This window comes from Hyaena hyaena, unplaced genomic scaffold, assembly GCF_003009895.1.
Source record: "Hyaena hyaena isolate Hyena2069 unplaced genomic scaffold, ASM300989v1 scaffold_66, whole genome shotgun sequence".
Taxonomy (NCBI): Eukaryota; Metazoa; Chordata; class Mammalia; order Carnivora; family Hyaenidae; genus Hyaena; species Hyaena hyaena.
Genome location: NW_024080696.1, coordinates 3582061 through 3607331, shown reverse-complemented (window position 1 = coordinate 3607331; position 25271 = coordinate 3582061). Strand labels below are relative to the sequence as shown.

The window sequence follows — 25271 nt, the reverse complement described above, 5'->3', positions numbered from 1 at the left end:
ACAATCAAATATTCAAATAAAAAATACTTTTATATCTAGGAAAAATGTCTCAAAGCTCAATGTCAAAGCAATTACTGCCTCTATTTTCTTCTAGGAGTTTTATGGTTTCAGGTCTCACATTTAGGTCTTTAGCCCATTTTGAGTTTTTTTGTGTGTTGCATGGAAGAAAGTGGTCCAGTTTCATTATTCTGCATGTAGCTGTCCAGTTTTCTCAACACATCTGTTGAAGTGGCTTGTCTTTTCCCTATTGTATATGCTTGCCTCCTCTGTATTAGATTAATTGATCATATAAGCATGGGTTTATTTCCAGGCTCTCTATTCTGTTCCAATGATCTGTGTCTACTTTTGTACCAGGAGTATCCTGTTTTGATTACAGCTCTGTAGTATACCTTAAAATCTGGGATTGTGATACATCCAGCTTTCTTCTTAAACTTCTCTAGATTGCTTTGGCTTTTTGGGGTCTTTTGTGATTCCGTACAAATTTTATTATTATTTTTTCTAGTTCTATAAAAAATGCTGTTGGTATTTTGATAGGGACTACACCAAAATAACAAGCTTTTGGACAGTGAGGAAACCATCAACAAAACAAAAAGAAAACCTTTCACTGTGGGCGAAAACGCAAACTGTTGCAGCCACTATGGAAAACAGTGTGGAAGTTCCTCAAAAATTTTAAAGTAGAATTATCATATGATTCACTAATTTCACTACTGGGTATTTACCCAAAGAAAATGAAAAGATATTTAAATTCCTATGTTTATCTCAGCATTATGTACAATAGCCAAGGTATGAAAGCAACCAAGTGCCCACCAACAGATGAATCGATAAAGAAAATGTAGCGTGCGCACACACACACAAACACACACACACACACACACACACAGGAATATTGGTTAGCCATAAAATGAATGAAATCTTTCCCCTGCCATCTGTAACAACATTGATAGACCAAAAAGATATTTTGCTAAGTGATGTAGTAAGAGAAAGACAAATATCAAATGATTATATTAGTATGTGGAATTTAAGAAACAAATGAATAAACAAAGAAAAAAAGAAACAAACAAAAACCCAGACTCTTATATACAGAGAACAAACCGATGGTTGTCAGAGGGGAGGTGAGGGAAGGGGGATAGGAGTAAAATACGTGAAAGGAATTAAGAGTACGCTTATCTTGATAAGCACTGAGTAATGTACACCACAGGTGAATAATGATATTGTACACCTGAAACTAATATACCATTGTATATTAATTATATTTCAACTAAAAACACCTGCTTTTTCCTGCATTTATTGTAAACAAAAATTATGCAAAACATTCTTTTTTTAAAATGTTTTATTTATTTCTGAGAGAGAGAGAGAGAGAGAGAGAGAGAGAGAGAGACAACATGAGCAGGGGAGGGTCAGAGAGAGAGGGAGACACAGAATCTGAAGCAGGCTCCAGGCTCTGAGCCAGCCGCCAGCACAGAGCCTGATGCAGGGCTCGAACCCACCAACCGTGTGATCATGACCGGAGCTGAAGTTGGACACTTAACCAACTGAGCCACCCAGGTACCCCAATTATGCAAAAATTTCTTTATAAAAATGTTAAAAATATTTTTAAACACCACAAATATAAAATATTTATAGATAAATGTATGAAAAATGAACAAGGCCAATAAAATGAAAGAAAATATTCCTGAGAAATGTTAAAGATCTAAATAAATGGAGAAATATGTGGTCTTCACGAATTACAAGATTCAATATTGTTAAGATATCATTTCTTCTCAAATTGATTAGATTTAACATGATACAAATTAAAATTCTAGTGGGCATTTGTAGAGAATTTGACATTTTAAAATTTGTATGGATATTAAAGGAACATAATTAGCCAAACAACTTTGAAAAAGAACAAGGTTGGAGGATTTACCCTACCTGTATCCATGACTTATTATAAAGATATAATAATCAAGATAGTGTGGTATTGGTGGCATGGCAGATACAAAGATCAATGGAACAGAATAAAGAGTCCAGAAATAAATTCACACATACATAGTCAATTGATTTTCAACAAAGATGCAAAGGCAATTCAATGGTGGAAAAAACAGTTTTTAAAAAAAATGGTTTTAGAACAACTGGATATCCATGTGCCCAAAAAGGGGGGGGGGGGCGCGGAGACCCTCAACATTCCTCTATGCCTTGAACTTTGAATCCTATATAAAAATTAACTCAAATAGATATTAAATCTAAATGTAAAACCTAAAACTATAATGATTCCAGAATACAAACGAGAAAATTCTTTGTGACTTTGGTTAGGCAAACATTTCGTAGATCAGTACCAAAAGCATGAGCCATGGGGAAAAACTTATAAATTGAACTTTAACATTAAGAACTCTGCTCACTGAAGAGTCCGTTTAAGAGAAATGAAAAGACAAGCTATAGCTGGGGGGAAAGCTGCAAACCATATTATCTGATAAAGGACTTATATCCAGAAGATACAAGAATGCTCACAACTCAGCAGTAAAAAAAGAGGAAAAACAACCCAATTTTTAAAATGGCAAGATTTGAACATGCACTTCACTAGATATGTACAGAAGACAAAGAAGCACATGAGAAAATGCTCAACATTAGCAGTCATGATAGAAATTCAAAATAAAACTGTAGTGAAATACCACCCCATACCCATATGAATGACTAAACGACCATGCCAAATGTTGCAAGGAAAATACCTGGGTTGTTTCTTAAAGGTTAAACATACAACTGCCATTTAATCCAGCCATTCCCACTTAGGTATTTACCCAAGAGAAACGAAAGTATGTATCTACACAGAGACTTGTATACAAATGCTCAGAGTAGCCAAAAAGCAGAAACAACCCAATGTCCACCCACAGGTGAAAGGATAAAGAAACTGCTATTATTGTATAATGGAATACTACTTTAGCAATAAAAAGAATGAGCTATTTGTAAGTGCAACAACATGGATGAATCTCAAAAGTTATGCTGCATCAAAGAGGCTGAGAGAGGGAAAGGAGGAGAGAGGGACAGGAGAAATACTGTATAACCTCATTTACATAAAATTCTAGAAAATGCAAAATAATCTGTGATGACAGAAATCAGATCAGTGGTCGCCTGGGGACTGGAGGGGAAAAAGGAAGGGCAGGAGTAAGGAATTTCAAAGAGGCACAAGGAAACATTTGGGGGTGATGGACATGTTCATTATGTTGATTACAGCGATGGTTTCACAAGTATTAAAAATGTCAAAATTTATCAAATTGTACACTTTAAATACTGCTTTGGTCATATTTAACTCTACCATAGGCAAGAATATTAAAATAATCAATTCTCTGAAAAACTGAATTACTTCTTCAGCAGAAATATGCAAAAGCAGTAAATTCACATTCATATTTTTGGTATGTCGATGGTTATTGGCAAGTATTTGGTGGGCTCTGTACAAGTGGAACTACATCTAAGAAAAGTATACTGGAAAATGAACAATCATACCTTGATTTGGGCAAAGGGTCTTTCATAACCTCCAACATAGAGCAGGCCAACATTCTGAGGAAGTAACCTACAAAAAAACAAAAACAAAACAAAAACAAAAAACTACACATTATTTTGGAAATACTCTTCCTTATATAAGAAGCTTGTATAATCATCAAAATTTGTATAACAGATAGGTAACATGAAATTTAATATCTTTGCAATTACTCTGGTCTTTTGCACTTTGGGATAGTAACTAGCAAAGGAATAATTCTTTTTTTAAGTAATTTGGAAACATTATCACAGGAGGGTACTTTGTTTTTATTTGTTTATTCAAGTATAATTAACATACAATGTTACATTAGTTTCAGGAATACAACATAATGATTCAACAATAATTCTTGTATTTCAGAAAATAGTAAATGTTGAGATGGAAACTTTAGACAGAGAAGAGTCTGACATTAGTAATTCCAGAAAATTACTACATGGTGTCTCTGGAAAAAAATGAAAAAGAAGTAAAGTATATATCTAAAAATCTATAAGGAGGGGCGCCTGGGTGGCTCAGTCAGTTAAGCCTCCAACTTCCGCTCAGGTCATGATCTCACGGTTCGTGGTTCGAGCCCCACATCGGGCTCTGTGCTGACAGCTCAGAGCCTGGTCCCTGCTTCGGATTCTGTGTCTCCCTCTCTCTCTCACCGTCCCCTGCTCACACTGCTTCTCTCTCTCTCTCTTTCTCTTTCAGAAATAAATAAAACATTTAAAAAATCTGTAAGGATTCAATTCAAGAAACACTCATTGTGTATCTATACCATGTGCTACAGGAGATAATAGAAACCTAAACTACTCAGTCCCAAAACCTAACGAGAAAACTAGACACATAAACAAATAACCCTACCAAAAGGTGGTCTCCAATAAGTGCTATATAGATGTATTTGCCACCACAAAGTAGTAAAGTAAGAGGTACTTGCTATGGAGGGAGCTGGAAAAGTTTAAATAGGTGGGATTTAGTTTAGCCTTAAAGGGTAGGTAGAGCAAAGGGAGACATTTAAACAAAGTACTGAAAATGCAAAAGATCTGAGACAAAAAGTGGACAAGTGTGGCTACAATGAGGGATAATTTAGTTGAAGATGAAAATCCAAATGATGCTTGGAATAGACCAAGAATGTCAAATGCCGTTTCTTTATAAGCAGTATGGAGTCACATTTTTGTAAGATGTTAATTAGTTCTTATAAAAAAAGTAAATGCATAAGAAAATAAAACCAAACCATATAGAGAATTAAAAAATAAATAAATAATGTTACCTTCCCTACATCATTCTTTCTTTTCTATTTCTACTTCAAAGACATCCATCATTTCTGACTGCATTAAACACTGTGAATGAAGAACCACCATCATCAGAACTATGTTTGGGGAGCGTGTAGTGGCACAGGGTATGAGAAGTGTATAATTAAACATTCTTGTGATTACCTCCTTTTTATCATAAATCTTTTCTGAATGGACACTGTGCGTAAATGGACACAATTCCAGTCTTAACATTATTATACATAAAGAATATGGAAAAATAATTTGCCTGTACTCTTTGCTCAAAGCAACTAGGCCAAAATACATCTCCTCAGGGTCTAGGTAATGAAAGTTAATAGCCTTTTATGGCAGCAGGCAAAACAATTATCTCAAGGATGACTGTACATTCTAGTGCATGAATCTGAGAATGAAACACTGAGTAGTATCTAAAGTGAACAAAAGATAGCAAACTGAAAATAATCACATGGAAAATTCTCAGTGTACTATATTGCTCTAATCATAAAAACCAGAATACAAGATTATCATAACCAACCCCTGTTTTTTTTTTAAATTTTCGAGCAAACTAAGGAGAGGGGCAAAGGGAGACAGAGAGAGGAAGGGGGAGGGAGAGAATATCTTAAGCATGCTCCATGCTCAGTACAGAGCCTGACATGGGGCTCAATCTCACAATCCTGGGATCATGACCTGAGTCGAAATCAAAAGTTGGACACTCAGCTAACTGAGCCACCCAGGTGCCCCTATCGTAACCATCCTTTTAAATTTATTGTTAGTGACTTCAAAAATCCTACTTCAATAATTCCAAGATATGCATTTCTTCATATTTTAACTTCTCTGAAAACTGGATGCCTCTGATATTCTGTGGTGCCTTATAATTATTGTCACCCAGTGATAGCTGTGAGATGGTTTTGCAGTTACCTTCTATTGACTCAGTCTAGGAAGACTAAGACAGGATACTCTCAAAGCACCTTAGATTTCGTGAAATAAGGTAGATATTTAATCTCCCAGGAACACCCTATGCTCCTTGACATTCTTTAAAGGCCTATAAAGCATTAAAGGCCACTAAAAGAATGTTAAAAGATGATGAACACAAACCTGATTAAACCAGGTTAACAAAAAGCTACTTAAGTTTGGAATATAAGTGATACTTGTAGTAATTCATTTTAGCAGGTTCTTGAAGGTCATAAGCATGACTAAAGGCATTTGCTCGCTGAATACAAGTAGAAAGCATCAGCAATGTCTCTGCCATCAATTAACATATAAGAAATTAAATTCCTCACAAATCACTGCCAGTATCACAAATTTAATGTTAGTTATTTATAGCAGTAATTTATTTCCTATATAACAAATATTCACAGAAACCTTAATAAACCCCCTTCAGAAGTAAGAATAGTCACTGTTCATACAAATAGATGCTAGAGAAAGAAGAGAGTAAAAGCTCGCTGACATTTAAAAATCAATATGCATCTAATTACTATGCATATGCATTTCAGGAAGCCCGCCAATATACGGTTTAGTGTGTCCCCCTTCCTCCAAACTGCCTATCTAACAGCTAGCTTCCTTTCCCTAAACAAGAAATTTCCTAAACGTATCAATTATGTAGGATATATGTTTCACTTTTTAAATACTGTTCTTTTTCATTCATGTACCTATTATTACTTACCATAGATTATATTACCACCACCAGTTGAGTGGGTTTTAATATGTACCATAATCTAAAGGTCTGCTATGTGCGAAACAATGAACACTTTGAGACATTTTTAAGATGGGGTATTTCTTTTAACCATTTACCTCTCAAAAAATTATTTTGTCAAATTGTATACATAACGGTTGTCAAATAATAGGCACCATTTTATGGTGACAGGGTACTTGTGTATAATACAGCAATCACACATTTTAAATCCCCAGAGTAAGGCATTAATTCAGCACTGGTAAGTGCATTCATATGTATATGTTAAAATAGAAACTCTGACTCATTCAGTACCAGATAATTACTTTGCCCTTAAGTTACATGAATATTAACATAACTTTTATACAAATGCTAACAATTCCTAAAATATTTGCTTGTAACTAAATATTTCTATAGTGTGGCTATCAAAGAGGATGTTTTTGGAAAGCAGCAATAAGACATGGGGAAGTGGGGGCCAGAGGAATGAGATGGACCTATAAGAGTTTTTGAAAAAGTAAACCTAGGCAAGTCTAACGTTCATTTTGCTTCAACTTCCCAAATACAAATATTAACATCTACCTGTCCTGGAAAGAAAGATGAGAAGGTATTTCCAGAAAAGGTTCTCACATAAAGGAAAAATAAAACTTGTCAGGTAACAGAATGAATATTATTTAATAGAACCTAATTCACCATAACCTAATGCTATATCTATATCAGGTGTTAAAAAAAAACCAAACAAACCTGCTTTAAAAGGAAACTGAGTCTATAATAGCTTCAAATTAAAAGTTAAAAAAGTAATCATTTTAAAGTAAGAGTAAGCTAAGTGACTCAAAATTAAGTATTCTGTCTACAAGCCCTAATTACAATACTCACTGATATATTTTTCATCTGCAACAAAATATCCTGAAAAAATTTACAGTATCTTTAACACAGATTTACATATCCTACCTCTTTAGAAACAGCATCCAATGTATCTACTACTAGGAAAAAAGAGAGTACAAATGCACTTAATATGGGATCAATAGTGGTCTTTTGCATTTGAGAAAATGCATAATACTGAGAAGTCCTCAATTATTGTCTAAGACTCTTCATAGGATGTAAATAAAAGCAGCATATGCGGTTAAGCCCAAAAAAAAACTTGGATGAGCCAATGAGTAAGCTTATTATTGTCTTCAGAGGCTTTCATAGCCTATACTTTTCTATTCTGATTTATTTTCTAAACCTTAGTACAGGCTTAACAAATGCTCTAGACTTTTGTTTTAAAAAAAAAAAAACAATAACAAAAACAAAATGAAATAAAACAAAAATAACCAACCACCACCAAACCACCAATACTCTGTTTACATAAAGAATCTGCATTGCCTCAGTGGCTCAGTCAGTGGAGCAGGCTGACTTAATTTTGGCTGATGTTCATTTTGCTTCAACTTCACAAATACAAATATTAACAAATAACTGTCCTGGAAAGAAAGAAGGGTCATGGAATTGAGCCCTGCATCGGCTCTGTGCTAACAGTGCAAAGCCTGCTTGGGATTCTCTCTCTCTCCCTCTCTCTGCCCCTCCTCCACTTTACATGCATGCTCTCTCTCTCCCAAAATAAGTAAACATTAAAATAAAATAGAAGCTGCATGTCAACAGAAATGTTACCTAAAAATGATGTTTGGGGCGTCTGGCAGTTAACCTTCTGACTTCAGCTCAGGTCATTCATGGTCTAATGGTTTGAGTTCAAGGTCCACGTCTGGCTCTGTATGGACAGCTCAGAGCCTGGACTCTATTTCGGATTCTGTGTCTCCCTCTCCCTGCCCCTCCCCCCCCCCCAAAAAGTAAATAAACATTAAAAAAATTTTTAATTATGTTTGATTAAATGAAATATATATTAAGTAACAGGTTCACCACCCAAGGGCCCAGGAGGGCTCTGTGCATTNTCCTCCCCCCCCCCAAAAAGTAAATAAACATTAAAAAAATTTTTAATTATGTTTGATTAAATGAAATATATATTAAGTAATATAAACAAAAGAAATAATAAATAAGAATGGGGAAGGATAAATACAATGCTGAAGCAAACAACAGAAAGTTGAATCATTTTGCAAAAGTATATAAGAAGAAATGTTGAGCTACCAGTATTCAGAGAACAAATATATTTGTAACTCTTTTATTTTCAGACAGAAAAAAGTCAAGATAAAAAGTATCATTGAGGTAAAGCAAGATGCCTCAGAATAATAATGGTTCAATTTGTCAAGAAATTTATATGCATTTAATAACCTAGCTACAAAATATGTAAAACAATTAACAGTGTACATAATGAAATTAAAGAAATCCAGAATCACAGTAGGAATTTAAACTTTCCACTCTCAGTAAATGGTGGGGAAAAAAAGAGAGCACAAAAGCAGTAAGAATACAGAATAACTTAGGGTACTTGGGTGGCTCAGTCAGTTGAGTGTCCAACTCTTGATTTCAGTTCAAGTCATGATCTCATGGTTTGTGGGCTCGAGGCCTGCACTGTGGAGCCTGCGTGGGATTCTCTCTCCCTCTCTCTCTGCCCATCCCCCACTCACATTCTCTGTCTCACTCTCAAAATAAACAAGCAAACATAAAAAGAAAACTATTAAAAAATAATATAGAAAAACTCAGCAACACCACTAACAAAAACACATAGGACACCACCCAACAGCGGCATAATAAATGGACCACAGAGTATGTATATACAGCACTGTATGAACACTGGCCATATGCTGGGCCATAAAGCAAATTTAAAACAAATACTTTCCACTACAGTCTCTAAACACAAAATTTCAGTTAGAATCCAAGAATATAAAAATAACCAGAAACTCCTCACGTTTAAAATGACAGAAATAATTGGGAGGAACTTAATGGAAGACCATGGGGGAGAAGAAGGGGAAAAATAGTGGGAGAGAGGGAGGGAGGCAAACCATGAGAGAAACTCTTGAATGCTGAGAACTGAGGGCTGATGGGGATGGGGGAGAGGGGAAGGGGGGGTGATGGGCACAGAGGAGGGCACTTGTGCGGATGAGCACTGAGTGTTATATGGAAACCAACTTGACAATTAACTATTAAAAAAATAAAATAAAATGACAGAAATACATCGATAAATAATCTATAGGATAGAAAGGAAATTCCAGAGGAAATTATTAGGTATTTTTAACTATATAACAAAATAACAATATATCAAAACTTATGACAGGGGCGCCTGGGTAGCTCAGTAGGTTTAGCCCCTGATTCTTGATTTCATCTCAGGTCATGATCTCATGGATTTCCCCACTGGAAGCTGTGCTGACTGCAGGGAACCTGCTTGGGATTCCCTCTCTCTCTACCTTCTATCCCACTTGCATGTATACATAAATTCTCTCACTCTTTCTCAAAAGAAATAAACATTAAAAAAAACTTGTAAAGCTAAATTCAACTTAGACAGAAATTTATAATCAAAAATGTATATGCCAAAAAACAAGAAATGCTGAAGATCAACAAGTTAAGCAAACACCTTAAGAAATTTGAAGGATACCACTAAATTAAACTCAAGGAAAATAGAAGAGAATGATAAGCAGAATTTCATGAGTAGAAAACATATATTAGATAGGATTAAAAAGATTAAAAACCATTTCTTCTGAAAGAATGACTGAATTGATAAACATATCTAATGAAACTGACAAAGCACAATAATCAGTATCAAGAATAACACAGAGAACACAGACTACATATACTAAAGAATAATAAGATGATATTATAAACACCTTTACACCAGCAAGTTTGAAAACTGAGGCTAGAAAAACCTTCAGAAAAATACAATATACTAATAAAACTGACAAAAGAAAAAATAGAGTATCTTAGTTATCCTACTGTAAAACTTTTTTAATGATCTCCACAAAGAAAGCAAAAGGTCTAGATGGATTCTTCAGCAAATTCTACCAAGTATTTAAGGGAAAATTAATTCTAAACAAATACACATTTTTCCAGAAAATAGAAAAAGGAATAGATTTGTATTTTACCAAGTCAGCATAACTCTGACACTCAGACATGAAAATACAATGTTGATCAAGAGAGAATGAGAAGACAAGCCACAGACTGGGAAAAATATTTGCAAGGCATATCTGAGAAAGAACTGCTATCTGAAATATTAAAGAGCTCTTAAGTCTCAACAATAAGAAAATGAACAACCTAATTAAAAAAATGGCCAAAGACCTAAACAGACATCTTGCTGAAGATATACATGGCAAGTAAGCATAAAAAAAGATGCTGAACATCACAAGTTATTAGGGAAATGAAAATTCAAATGAGATACCACTCTACAGCTATTAGAATGACCAAAACCCAAAACACTGATACCACCAAATGTTAATGAGAATGTGGAGCATTAAGAATGGTCATGTACTAGCGGTGGAAATGTAGAACAGTATGGCCACTCTGAAGAACAGCTTGGTAGTTTCCTACAAAGCTAAACATATTCTTACCATATGATCTAGCATCATGTTCCTTGGTATTTACCCAAATGAGTGAAAAACGTATGTCCACCTAAAAACCTAGCAGCTAGGTGACAATAACAGAAGAAACTATGTGCTAGGAGAGAGAGGACATATGGGAACTCTCTGTATTTTCTGCTCAAGTTTTTGTAAACATAAAACAGCTCTAAAAATAAAGTTTATTTTCTTTAAGAAAATGCAATGGAGATAGTATAAGAAAGGAAAAGTATAGGCCAATTTCTCTCATGAACAAAAATGCAAAAAGGAGGAAGGAAAGCCCTATATTAATGAAATGAAATAATGTATCATGTTAACGAATTGGAAATCTCAATGTTGAATAATATAGTTAATGCAATGTTAATAATCCTGACAGAATCCTTCTGAGAAACTTGATAAGCTCATTACAAAATAGACATGGGAAAGCAAAAGAACAAATATATAAACAATTTCCCTAAGAAAAGAACACAGTAAGAAGACTGGCTCCAATAAATAAAATGTGGTATTAGCATAGGGCAGGCAAGTCAGCCAGTGGAATATAACAGAATCTAGAAGGAGATCTACACATAAACACTTGACTTATTAAAGATGACACTGCAGGACAGTGGACAGAAACCTTACAAGGGTTAGAAGGAAACAAACCTGGGTAAATTCCCCATTAATCTTCATATGACAAAAGAAAATATTGGTAAATCATACTATATAAAAATTTTAACAAACTATCAGGGCAAAAATAGCATAAGTAAAGTCAAAAGATACCTGACAAACTGTGAGAAAATATCTGCAACATATACCACAGGAAAGAAACTACTAATTCTATTATTAAAAACTCAAAAACTGAAGGGGGAAAGAGCCAAAAATCTGATGAAAAAAAAAAGAGAAAAAGAAATAAAAAGAAAATATACACACAAAAAGGACATTAAGAATATATAAAAATATAGGAGGTGCCAGGGTGGCTCAGTCAGTTGAGAGTCTGACTTCACCTCAGGTCATGATCTTCTGGTTCACGAGTTCGAGCCCCATATTGGGCTCTGTGCTGACAGGTCAGAGCCTGGAGCCTGCTTCAGATTCTGTCTCTCCCTCTCTCTCTGCCCACCCCTGCTTGTGCTTTCTCCTTCTCTAGCTCTCAAAAATAAACAAACATTAAAAGAAGACTATATAAAAGTATTCAAACTTACTCATAATTAGAGAAATACATATTAAAACAGCACTGAGATACCATTTCTCACCTATCAGATTGGCAAAAGTTGAAACAGATGGAGAATGCATTCTGTTGGCTAGGCTGGTAAAAACAAAAGGTCTCATAACCTGTTGCTGAAAAAGAAAACTAGAAAAAAAAGATTAGGACAAGGAGGTTGTTTCCTGCTTTCTCCTCTAGGGTGTTGATAGTTTCCTGTCTCACTCTCAACAATAGCTAAAACATGGAAAGAGCCTAAGTGTCCATCAAGGGACGAATGGATCAAGAAGATGTGGTTTATCTATACCATGGAATACTACATGGCAATGAGAAACAATGAAACCTGGCCACGTGTAGCAACATGGATGGACCTTGAGGGAGTTATGCTGAGTGAAATAAGTCAGGCAGAGAAGGACAAATATCATATGTTTGCACGTATAGGAGGATTAGGAGGAACTTAACTGAGGAACAAGGGGGAGAAGAAGGGGGGAAATGGTGGGGGAAAGGGAGAGAGGCAAACCATGAGAGACTCTTGAATGCTGAGAAACAAACTGAGGACTGATGGATGTGGGGGGGAGGGGGGGATGGGCATGGAGGAGGGCACTTGTGGGGATGAGCACTGGGTGTTTTGTGGAAACTAATTTGACAATAAACTATTTGTGTAAAAAAAATAAAAATAAATAAAAATTGTTGACTTAAAGTGAAAAAAAAAAGACTAGGACAATGCTTCTGGAAGGAACTTGGCAATATCTAACAAAACCACATATGCACTTAGCTTCTAACTGGGTAATCTCTCTTCTAACAATCTGCCTTGAAGACATACATCCAAAAATTGAAAAAATACAGATGTATAAGGCTATTCGCTGCACACTATTGGTATGCAAAATATTGGAACATCCTAAATACACACAGCAAGATAGTTATGGTAAATCCACATAATGGAATAATCTGCCGCTGTAAAAAATAATGAGGAAGATCTTTATTTACTGATATGAGCAATTTCTAAGATCTACTTACTGTTTAGTGAAAAAAAGAGAAAAGTACAGAAGGGTATATAGTATGTTATTCTTCATGTAGGAAGAAAAAGTATTAGAAAATATTTATTTATCTGTTCATCTGTGTAAAAGGATTTCAGGAAAGCTAAAACAGGCACTCAGGAGAGTGTTTCCTTTCGGGGATAGGTATTAGAGTGAATGAAGAAGGACAATTCCATGAGAATACCTTTTTGTAAAGTCATGACTATTATAACCATGATAATGTTTCATACACCAATAAATTAAGTAAACAATCAAAATCAACCAGAATGTCAAGGGAATCCAAAATAAAATAAAAATAACTATTACAAATGAATAACATTCCACATTAAGGGAGGTAGGATGAAAACTGACTTAAATTAACTTCAAAAACAGTATTTTGACTATACTTCATAGGGCTACAGACTGAAAGAACTGTACACAAACATAGTCCTTGAGCTAGTAAACTTGTTACTCACAAAGGTAATGGGTTAGTAATTCTGAAAATGTTATATGTATGCTAGGATTTAAACAAACGAAAAATATGGATAAGGAGATGCACCTTTCTCACTGTACAAAGTGTTGCATATAAGCAAAGGGGAAAAGCTAGGATTAATATTATGGTGGATTAGAATCAGAGGTATTAGCAGGAATTCATAGCTTTTAATATATTCACAGATGGATAAAGAAATAATATAAATGTGTGTGCAGGTACATGTTAGGATATGATACATTCCTAACTCTGCCAACTGAGAGGGCCTGTAATGACACTAAGCAGCAATAACTACACCTAGGATCTAGATTTCTCTATCATTCACCACACACAAACACAAATAAACACTGGGGTCCTTGTAGAAATGGCTGATCCCTGGACTGAGGGAGGGGAAATATAAGAGCCTGGAACACCTTATGGAACTAAAAAGTAAAAAGTGCAGAAAAATAATGAGAGAATGTCAAAGAGACATGGTCCCTGGGTGGCTTAGCCAGTTAGTTAAGCGACAGACTCTTGGTTTCAGCTCAGATCATGATCTGATGAGTTCATGAGTTTGAGGACTGTGTCTGACTCTGTGCTGACAGTGCAGGGCCTGCTTGGGATTCTGTTTTCCCGTAACTATCTCTCCCCCAGCTCATGCTCTTTCTCTCCCTCAAAATAAATAAACTTAAAAAAAAAAAAAAAGACACGGAAGCCAAATTGAAGAAGTTATCAATAACCAAAGTCAAAATAGCAACACAAAATGACAGAGCTGAATTATAAACTATAAAATAAAATATTCTTAAACCTTTACTAATATAAATAAACATATGGGAAAAGAGGATAGTTCTTCCTTAGAGTGAAATCCTCACTGATAACACTGAAAAAAATGAGGAAAATTGAATTTCACCATTATGTGAAATATTTACCACATCAAAACTGAAAAACACCATAGTGATGATTGTTGTAGGCCAAAGCCACTGAAAGGTACTAGAACTAGAAGATGAAAGTATGAGAAGAAATCTGGTATTTGCCTAGTCTCCCCAGAAAACACTTACTAATTACAAAGACAATGTAGCAACTTTAGAGAAACCCAACAAAGTAACCAAGTTTAATATTACAGTATTAAGATTTATCAACATGTCCCCCCCCCCCACCTCCCTAACATCATCACTGAGAACACAATATCACTTCCATGGTGTTCCTGCCAAAAAGTACAAGTAAAAAGATCAAACTAAGGACATTCTATAAAATACCTAACAAGCATTCACCAAAAAGTGTCATGATCATGAAAAACAAAAAAGAGGTATTGTCACAGATTTGATTAAGGAGACATGAAAATTAAATGCAATGTGGAATCCTAGAGGAGAAAAAGAATATTAGTGGGGAAACCGGCAAAATTAGAATAAGTAATGTAGTTAAGTTCATAGTATTGTACCAACATTTATTTCCTGATGTTGACAATATGGGAAAACAATGTGGGAGATATACAGGAATACTCTGCTCTATGTTTGAACTTTTCCATATGTTTAAAATTATTTAAATTTTTTTTAATGTTTATTTATTTTGAGAGAGAGTGCAAGCAGGGAGGGACAGAGAGAGAGAGAGAGAGAGTGAGAGAGAGAGAGAATCCCAAGTAGGCTCTATGCTGCCAGCACAGGGTCCAATGTGGGGCTTGATACCACAAACCATGAGATCATGACTTGAGCTGAAGTCAAGAGTTTGATGCTTAACCAACTGAGCCACCCAAGCACTCTTAAAATTAAAGAAAATATTTTAAAACATGTCATTTGAGACAACATGGAGGAACCTAGAGGGTAAGTAAGCCAGAAAGACAAAAACAAATACCACTTACATGTGGACTCTAAATGGGTGATGGATATTAAGAAGGGCACTTGTGATAAGCACTGGGTATTATAAGTAAGTGATGAATCACTAAATCCATGAATCCACTCCTGAAACTAATACTACTGTTAACTAACTGGAATTTAAATAAAAACTTGAAATAATAAACAAACAAAACAAATGAACAAACAAACAAGAAAACAGATTCTTAAATACAGAAAACAAACTAGTGGTTTGCCAGAGGAGAGGCAGGTTCGGCAATGGACAAAATAAATGAAGGATATGAAGAGGTACAAACTTCCACTTATAACTAAGTCATGGAGATGAAAAGTACAGCACAGGGAATACAGTTAAAAATACTGTTAATAGGTGTTGGTTAATTACACTTGTTGTGGTGAGCACTGAGTAATATGTAGAATTGTTAAATCAGTATGTTGTACACCTGAAACTAATATAACATTGTCCATTATACTTCAAAAGGAAAAGAGGGAGGGAAGGAGAAAGGAGGGAGGAAGTAGGAAGGTAGGAAGGTAGGAAGGAAGGAAGGGAGGGAGGGAGGGAGGGAGGGAGGGAGGGAGGGAAGCTCACCCCACCCCCACATCACACCCAAAAATGAACTAAAAATGGACTGAAGAACTGAACGTTAAGATGTGAAACCATAAAACATCTATAAGAAAACATCGACATAAGCTCCTTAACACCAGTTTGGCAATGATTTTTTGACACTAAAAGCAAAGACAGTAAAAGCAAAAAGAAACTAGTGGAACTACATTAAACTGAAACGCTTCTGCAGAGCGAAGAAAACAATAAATGAAAAGGGAACCTACAGAATAGGAGAAAGTATTTGCAAATTACATATCTGATAAGGGGTTAATAACCAAAATACACAAAGAACTCATACAATTCAACAGGCACACACACATAACAATTAAAAAATGGGCAGAGGAACTAAAAGACCCCCAAAAAAAAAAAGGCCAACAGGTACAAAAAAAGATGCTCAACAGCACTAATTACCAGGGAAATGCAAATCAAAACCAAAATGAGATATCCCTTCACACCTTTTATAGTGGTTAGTATAAAAAAAATAAAACTAAAACAAGAGATAACAAATGATGGAGACAAGGTAGAAAAAAGAGAACCCTTGTACTGCTGGAAGAAATCTAAATTATTGCAGCCATTATGGAAAACAGCGTGACAGTTCCTCAAAAATATTAAAAATGGAACTACCATAAGGGCGCCTGGGTTGGTTAAGTGTCAAACTTTGGCTCAGGTCATGATCTCACGGTTTATGAGTTTTGAGGCCCCGCACTGGACTCTGTGCTGACAGCACAGAACCTAGAGCCTGTTTCAGATTCTGTGTCTCCTCCTCTCTCTCTCTCTGTCTCTCTCTCTGCCCCTCCCTCCCTTGCTCATGCTCTCTCTCTAAAAAATAAATAAACATTAATAAATAAATAAATAAGTAAAAACAGAACTACCATGTGATCCAGCAATCCCCCTTCTGGGTATCTATCTGAAGGAAATGAAATCACTATCTCAAAGAGACGCCAGCACCCCCATATTTACTGCATCATTATTTTACAACAGCCAAGACTTGGGAACAACCTCTATGTCTACCAGTGGATAAATGGATAAAGAAAATGTGCTATATATACAAAATGGAATATTATTCAGCCATTACAAAAAGAAGGACATCCTGCCAACTACAAGAACATAAATCCTGAGGACATTATGTTAAATGAAATAAGTCCTACAGAGAAGACAAATACTAAATGATCATACTTATATGCAGAATCCAAAAAAAAACAGCCTCCTAGAAACAGAGAACAGATGTGTGGCTACAAGCTGGGAGCTGGGGGAAATGGGTGAGGGTAAAGTTACAAACTTCCGGTTATAAGACAAATAAGTTCTGCAGTTTGTGATATACAGCACAGTGACTATAGTTAATAATACTGTACTGTATATTTGAAAGTTGCTAAGATATTAGACCTAAAAGTTCTCATTGCGAGAAAAAAATTTTTGTAACTGTGAGGTGATGGGTGTTAACTGAAGTTATTGTAGTTAATCATTCATAAGACAAGCACATATCAAATCATTATTCTGTACACCTTAAAGTAATACAATGTTATATGTTAATAATATCTCAAAACTAGGAGGAGGAAAAATGCCAGTTTTTAAAAGAAGACATTAAGTGACTGAAAGAAGCCACTGAGTAGAAGAAATTTATAACATGCATTATATCCTAAGCTGAGCACATGCATACCCTCGGACAGCCATTTAAACTTAGCTAGATACCCATCAAACGTGTGTGTGTGTGTGTGTGTGTGTGTGTGTGAGTGCGCGCGCGCGTGCACACGCACACACACTAAAGCACACACAAATGTTTGACTCTATGAGTAATCACCTCAAATGGCATCTATCCAAATGCCTTTGTATAATATGATGTTTTAGAGAGAGACACAGATGAAAACGAATAAACTGCACACATTATGGATGAATTTCAAAATCACAACACTTAACAAAAGAATCCAAACCTAAAAGAACATAAAGTTGCATTTATGTGAGGTTCAGAAACAGGCAAAATAAAACCATGCTGTTTAGAGAGTCATACCTAAGCAATAAAATATAAAGAAGTACAAGGATATAGGTCTGGGTAATGGTTATCTTTGGTGTAAGGGAGAAGTTTGTAAATGAGAAAGAGCATGCTTGTAGGCATCCAGGATGCCAGAAATATTTTCTTCCCTGTCCTGGGTAGTGGTTAAATGGATGCTGGTTACACCAAATTTCATAAAGCTGTACATATAATTTGTTTTATGTACTTTTCTCTAATATTACCTTTCATAATATAATAGGTCTTAATATAAAAAGCACAAAGAAAGAAGCCAACATATGCAATCAGTAAGAGAGTGAGAATGACTCCTAGATGAGAGGTAAAATATTAATTGATAAATTAACATATTTTAATATTCCTGTATAAATAGATGAGTATTTTAAGAGATGAGCTCCTAGGGAATCTAAAAGTCACTCATCTCTCTCTTACTACTCGAACTACATATTGTATGGCATAAATATAATATGAAAACAGAACTCACATATCTGGGCATAATGGTATTTTAAGATTGAAAAAAGGAAATATAATTGCATTAAAAATATATAGACAAATTTTCTACTCCCAGCCAAGGCCCTACTACCACTAAACAGGGCACCTGGGTGACTAAGTCTGCTCAGTCTGTTGAGTGTCCCTCTTCAGCTCAGGTCATGATCTTATGGTTGTGAGTTCGAGTCTGGCTTCAGGCTCTATGCTAACAGCTCAGAGCCCGGAGCCTGCTTCAGATTCTGTCTCCATCTCTCTCTCTGTCCCCCTGCCCCCACGCTCTGTCTCTGAAAAATGAATAAACCTTAAAAATTTTTTAAATATACAATGTTACCTAATGTTTTCCAGAAATTGGACAAGAGATAGTACAGGACAGTGGTACTTCAGAGAAGGAAAACAAAGGAAGTGATTCCCACCACTATCCCAACTTACTACCTGGAGTTTTTGTACCACAGTGCAAAAGGGGGAGAATCCAGGCCTATAAAACCCAAAATATTTACTATCTGGTCTTTTAGAGAAAAAAAAAATGTCAACTCCTATCAAGAAATGAAAGTAGATGCCCACAAAGAAGACTTGTACCCAATTTTCATAGTAGCTTTGTGCCTAATAGCCAAAACCTAGAAACATTTCAAATGCCCATCAACAGATCAATGGATAAATTGTGATACACCCATATAATAAAATACTATTCAGCAATAAAAAGAAATGGTCTATTGATAGGTTTAACAATATGGATGAATTTAATATTGAAAGACGGCAAAGAAGCATTAATATTATATGCTTCCATTTATATAAATTCTAGAAAATGAATACTCAACAGTAGATTGGAGGTTGTCAAGAAGGGTGTGAGTGGAAGGACAAATTAGAAAGGGACAGGAGGAAATCTGGGAGGGTGTTGGAAATGTTCATCACTTTATCCTGGGAGTAATTATCTCACACGTAAAAAGCAAATTGCATTCTTCAACTGTGTGTGCAGTTAATTATATATTATATCAATTTACTCCTTGATAAAGTTGTAAAAAAAAAAAAAAGTACCAACTTCACATTCTAAATTTTGTTAAAATATTTAAAGAAAGTCTACGACTGTTCACATGCCATATAGCAAACTGAGTCTACAAGTAAGTCTAAACTGAATATTTAGGCTCTGATTTTTTTTTTTTTTTTTTTAGTTTATTTCTTTATTTTGAGAGCCAGAGACAGCATGAGTGGGGGAGAGGCAGAGGGAGAGGAAGAAAAAATCCCAAGCAGGCTTTGCACCCTCAGTGCAGTGTCCAATCTGGGGCTCAAACTCACGAAACCATGAGACCATGACCTTAGCTGAAACCAAGAGTCAGATGCTTAACTTAGCCACCCAGGCACCTCTCTGATCATTCTAAATGAATAGATTTGTTATTTGAAGAACTGCTTGTGTAAACATGAAGCAGAATCATATGAAAGTGGATTTTAACAGGGAAATCATTAAATACATACAGTTCTCTGCCTAGTTTCTTATCTAATGATCCTAAAAATTATTCTATGGCTTAATTCTACCTACAAAAGAAGAAATAGGAGAATGACTCATGCAGGAATTAGCCTCAAATCTAAACATCTGAAATCATCCGAATCGCCATCATAACCATAAATGGTCATCTCCTTAACGATGGCACCATGATGGATGGATGTGTAAAGCACGTTTGTTAAAAGGTTAAATGGAATAAAATTTTCATTTCCTGTTATTGGAAAACTCTGAATCTTATTTTATTTATTTCCCCTCTATTTTTGTTGTACTAGCTTCCCCTGTATACTTTGAATAAGAATTTGACCGTGGAGTCCTCATTTTCCCCTGGGAAAATGTAGGAACATTATGTTAAGAAGCCATTTCTGCAGGAAAAGAAGTACAAAAGATGCTCTGGAGAGTAGAAACAGAGAAATTTAAGCTGAGTGGATATAATTCACAATTCAATTTTTTCAGTCTAAATTATAGCAACCTGCCACATGTTACCAGCTATTTCAATAATAGCTATGATCAGGGGTGCCTGGGTGGCTCAGTTGGTTAAGCGTCCGACTTCGGCTCAGGTCATGATCTCACGGTTCATGGGTTCGAACCCCGCATAGGGCTCTGTGCTGACGGCTCAGAGCCTGGATCCTGCTTCTAATTCTGTGTCTCTCTCTCCCTCTGACCCTCCCTTGCTCACACTGTCTCTCTCTCTCTCAGAAATAAATAAAAACATTAAAAAAAAACTTTTTTAAATCAAAAAAATAAAAGAGTTAAAAATTTTAATAATAGCTATGATCAAAGAGAAGAAATGTTGTTTTTTAAAATCACAGACCCCAGAATGACTGAGATTGTTATATTCCACACTAAAAAGAATTACTGCAAATCTGAATTTCAGCTTCACTGAGCTCTTCACACTTACAAAATGGTGACATGTGAACTATAACCAAAAACTATAACCAAGGCAGTTCTCTGTAGAACTGCCTAAGTATCTTCATTGATAGACTACACATTAAATTGGTCTTCTCCCTGCTATTAATTTTAAGTCCTTTAGTAAACATTATATATTTTATATATTAAAATATAGATTATAGTACGTACTAAATTATTACTTTTTCATTGCTAGACATGACTGGCAATCTTTATTTCTTAAAGTAATTAATTATTTTATCTTTTTCATGACTCTAAAAAAATGAATCAGCCTCTTTTGAGTTGGCTCAATAGACAGTTCCTCCTTGATTCGCTGGTATGTTCTTTTGTTCAAACAGAGTGACTACTATAGTCACTCAGTACTGACTGAAGTGCTGGTAAAATAAAAGAATTTCAACTATCACAATTCATTTTATCCCTTATTGTGATATCTGTTCCAAATGTATTTATAATTAATAATATTAAAATTCTTTAAAAATTACTTCAAATTTTAAAATGAGTAATCTAGAATGCTGAATTGCATGCAGTTATTTTGCTTATAAAGAACAATATTTATCCTTGATATATGCCTCGATCAACTAACAATTAAAAGTTAAGAATGTGTGAAATGGTTCAACCTCAATAATGTAACAACTATAATCAAGTATTCAAGACAAAGTTCCAGAATCTCAGGTATGGGGCTGATAATAGGAAATCATGAAGTGTCCTGAAGAAAGACACTTTCACCAGATAATGCCATCAATGTGATAAAGCATGTTAATTTTAACAGTTCTTAAAATGATTAATATAAATCAAATGTTACCTGTCTGACTAGGACCACATTTTATAAAAGACTTAAAGACCCCCATATCCTTATGGTTAAGCTAATTAGATTATTCCTGAAAAGTGAATAGAGGTTATCTAATAATCACAATACTTTTCCATTCATTTTTCCCATTCTATTAAGTAACTGATAGAAATTCTTGAAGCGGGTTATGGTCATTACAACTTTACAATATGTTCAGCAAAAACATTATGGACTGTCACATCACGTTATCTTTTCCTCAAACTAACCAGGCTTTCAGAATGACTTAAATAGTACGGTAGATGTGGTTTAAGAGCCCATTTTTTTTATATCAATGTTTAAGCAAAGTTATTCACAACAGCCAAAAAAGGAAGAAATAATTGATATGGCATCAAAAATTAATAAACAAAATGTGGTACACACTACAATGGAATTATTATTCAGCCTTAAAAAGAAATGAAATGCTGGGGGCGACTGGGTGGCTCAGTTGGCTGAGCCTCCAACTTCCGTTCAGGTTCATGATCTCAGTTTTTGAGTTTGAGCCCCACATCAGGCTCTGTGCTGACAGTTCAGAACCTGGAGCCCACTTCAGATTCTGTGCCTCCTTCTCTGTCCCTCTCCTGCTTGTACTCTGTTTTGCTCTGTCTCTCAAAAATAAATTAACATTTTAAAAAACGAAATGCTGACATGTTACAACATGGATGAATCCTGATAATATTATGCTAAGTGAAATAAGCTATCCACAAAAGGATAAATGTATGATTCCACTTAGATGAAGTACATAGCATAGTCAAGTTCATGGAGACAGAAAGTAAAATGGTGGTTAACGGGGACTAAGGTGAAGAGAAAGAACAGGGTGTTATTATTTAAGAAGTATGCAGTTTCTGTTTGGGATAATGAAAACGTTCTGGAAATGGACATCGGTGATGGCTGCAAAACACTGATAATGTACTTAATTTAATGTCACTGATTTGTACACTGAAAAATAAATACAATGGTACATTTTATGTTACACATTTTATCACAATTAAAAACTTTTTATGTTTATTTATTTATTTTGAATGAGAGAAAGCATGCAATGGAGGAGCAGAGAGGAAGGAGGGAGAGGAGGGGGGGCGGGGGGGGGGAGAGAGAGAGAGAGAGAGAGAGAGGGAGAGAGAGGGAGGGAAAGAGATACTCCCAAGCAGGCTCTATTCAGTCAACACAGAGCCTGATACGGGGCTCGAACTCACAAATAGTGAGATCATGACCTGAACTGACACCAAGAGCGAGATGCTTAATCAACTGAGCCACCTAGGTGCCCCATCACATTTTTTAAAAGCTGAAAAATATCAATTCCTAAAATACAAGTCTATCCATAACTTAAAAATTTTTTTCTCTTCTTGATTCCCAAAGATTGTTCCAGAACTCCTCCTTTCTCCAAATCTCCTCAAGCCCATCCTTTCATCAACCCAAAATCACTTTCATTTCTCACTGAATGTAGAAGATCTAGTCTTGAGCCAGAAGTTTATCCATTCTTCAATTCATCTGTATTTCTATACATACATTCTTAGCATCTCTTCTTGTCTCTATGCTAAAGCTTTCTAGTCCTCCACTTATTGGATACCTTCCAAACTTTAACACTTACTTTTCTCAGTGATCTGTAATCTTTTATTTTCTTCTACTCCCCTAACAAGAAGGGTTATAAGGTCACTTTTGGTAATTCTCAAGTCCAGTCAACTTAAAAACACTACAGCATGATAATATTTAATATTTATGGAAGTTATCCACCTAAGAGAGATGACTCATGATGCTATCAAAATGGTGGCTTGAAATATGGAGTAGGTCTGATTCCTAACTGTAGTGCTTATTAACTGCACAACTTTAGGCAAGTCATTTAACTCCTCTTTAGCCTTTTAATTGGGCAAATGGGTATAGCTTACTTCACAGAGACATTTCAGGATTAAATGAAATAATATATGTACTCAATTAATGTTTATTTCATCAAAATCAGCTGAGTGCATTAAGTGACCAAAGTATACTCTCAAAATACATAACATTTTAAAAAGAAGAAAAAAATTAATTGCCTTGTATGAAATGTTTATGGTTAATGATAAATAAAAGAGTTTAAAAATATAAACCTGTCAGAATTTATATGGCACATGCATGTCCACAGGTATAAAAGAGAAAAAGAGAGGGGTGCCTGGGTGGCTTAGTCAGTTAAGCATCCAACTTCGACTTAGGCCATGATCTCATGGTTCGAGGGTTCGAGCCCCATGTTGGACTCTGTGCTGACAGCTAGTTCAGAGCCTGGAGCCTGCTTCTGATTCTGTGTCTCTCCCTCTCTCTCTGACCCTCCCCTGCTCACGATGTCTCTAGCTCTCTCTCTAAAATAAATGAAAGCATTAAAAGAAAAGAGAGAAAAAGAAAGGCAGATGGTCAGAAGGGAAGATAGAGACTGACATAAAGCAAAGTAAATTATCTGGATGCTATAACTGAACAAGATTTTAGAACAATAATGGTAAAATTAATCGCTGGGCTTGCAAAAGCAGAGAGGACCTCAAAGAAACTGTGGCTACAACCAACAAGGAGAACAAAAATAGGCATGATGAATTAAAAAATGCAATAAATGAAATACATACTAAACTGGAGTTGTCCAATGGATGGATTGAAGAGGCAGAAAGGAGAATAAGTGATTTAGAAGACACCATTATAGAAAAACAAGCTGACAAAAAAAGACACAAACTGATCCAGGAACATGAAAGAAGAGTTCGAGAGCTGACTGATGCAGTCAAACGCAACAATATCCGTATCACAGGAATCCCGGAAGAGGAAGAAAGAGAGAAAGGTGCTGAAGGAGTCCTGGAACAAATTATAGCAGAGAATTTCCCCAACCTGGGGAAGGAAGTAAACGTTGAAATACAAGAGGCACAGAGAACTCCCCTCAGACATAATTTGAATTGATCTTTTGCACGACATATCATAGTGAAACTGGCAAAATATAAGGACAAAGAGAATTTTGAAAGCAGCTAGGGAGAAAAGGGCCCTAACATACAAAGGGAAACCTATCGGAGTGGTGACAGGCCTATCTACTGAAACTTGGCAGGCCAGAAAGGAATGGCAGGAGATCTTCAATGTGATGAACAGAAAAAATATGCAGCCAAGGATCCTCTATCCAGCAAGCCTGTCATTCAAAATAGAAGGACAGATAAAAGTCTTTCCAAATAAACAAAAATTGAAAGAATTTGTCACCACTAAGCCAGCCCTACAAGAAATCCTGAGGGGAACTCTCTGAGGGAAGTATTGCAAGGAACGAAGACACCAGAGACACCACCACAAGCATGAACCCCACAAAGGACACAATGACTCTAAACCCACATATTTCAATAATAACACTGAACGTAAATGGACTGAATGCTCCAGTCAAAAGACACAGGGTAGCAGAATGGATAAAAATCAAAATCCATCTATTTGCTGTCTATAAGAAACGCATTTTAGATTGGAATATACCTTCAGATTAAAAGTAAGGGGATGGAGAAATATCTATCATGCTACGGGAAGTCAAAAGAAAGCTGGAGTAGCTATACTTATATCAGACAAACTGGACTTTAAATTA

General features: G+C 35.5%; 1 protein-coding gene across 1 annotated transcript in view; it reads right to left on the bottom strand.

The window, feature by feature from the left end:
• The window catches only part of RNGTT (RNA guanylyltransferase and 5'-phosphatase), a 325730-nt gene that overhangs the window by 49558 nt on the left and 250901 nt on the right, over window positions 1-25271 (bottom strand). Inside the window, exon 15 of the mRNA XM_039232163.1 lies at window positions 3475-3541. Coding sequence (XP_039088094.1) covers window positions 3475-3541 — 67 coding nt within the window. The remainder of the gene's footprint in view (window positions 1-3474; window positions 3542-25271) is intronic.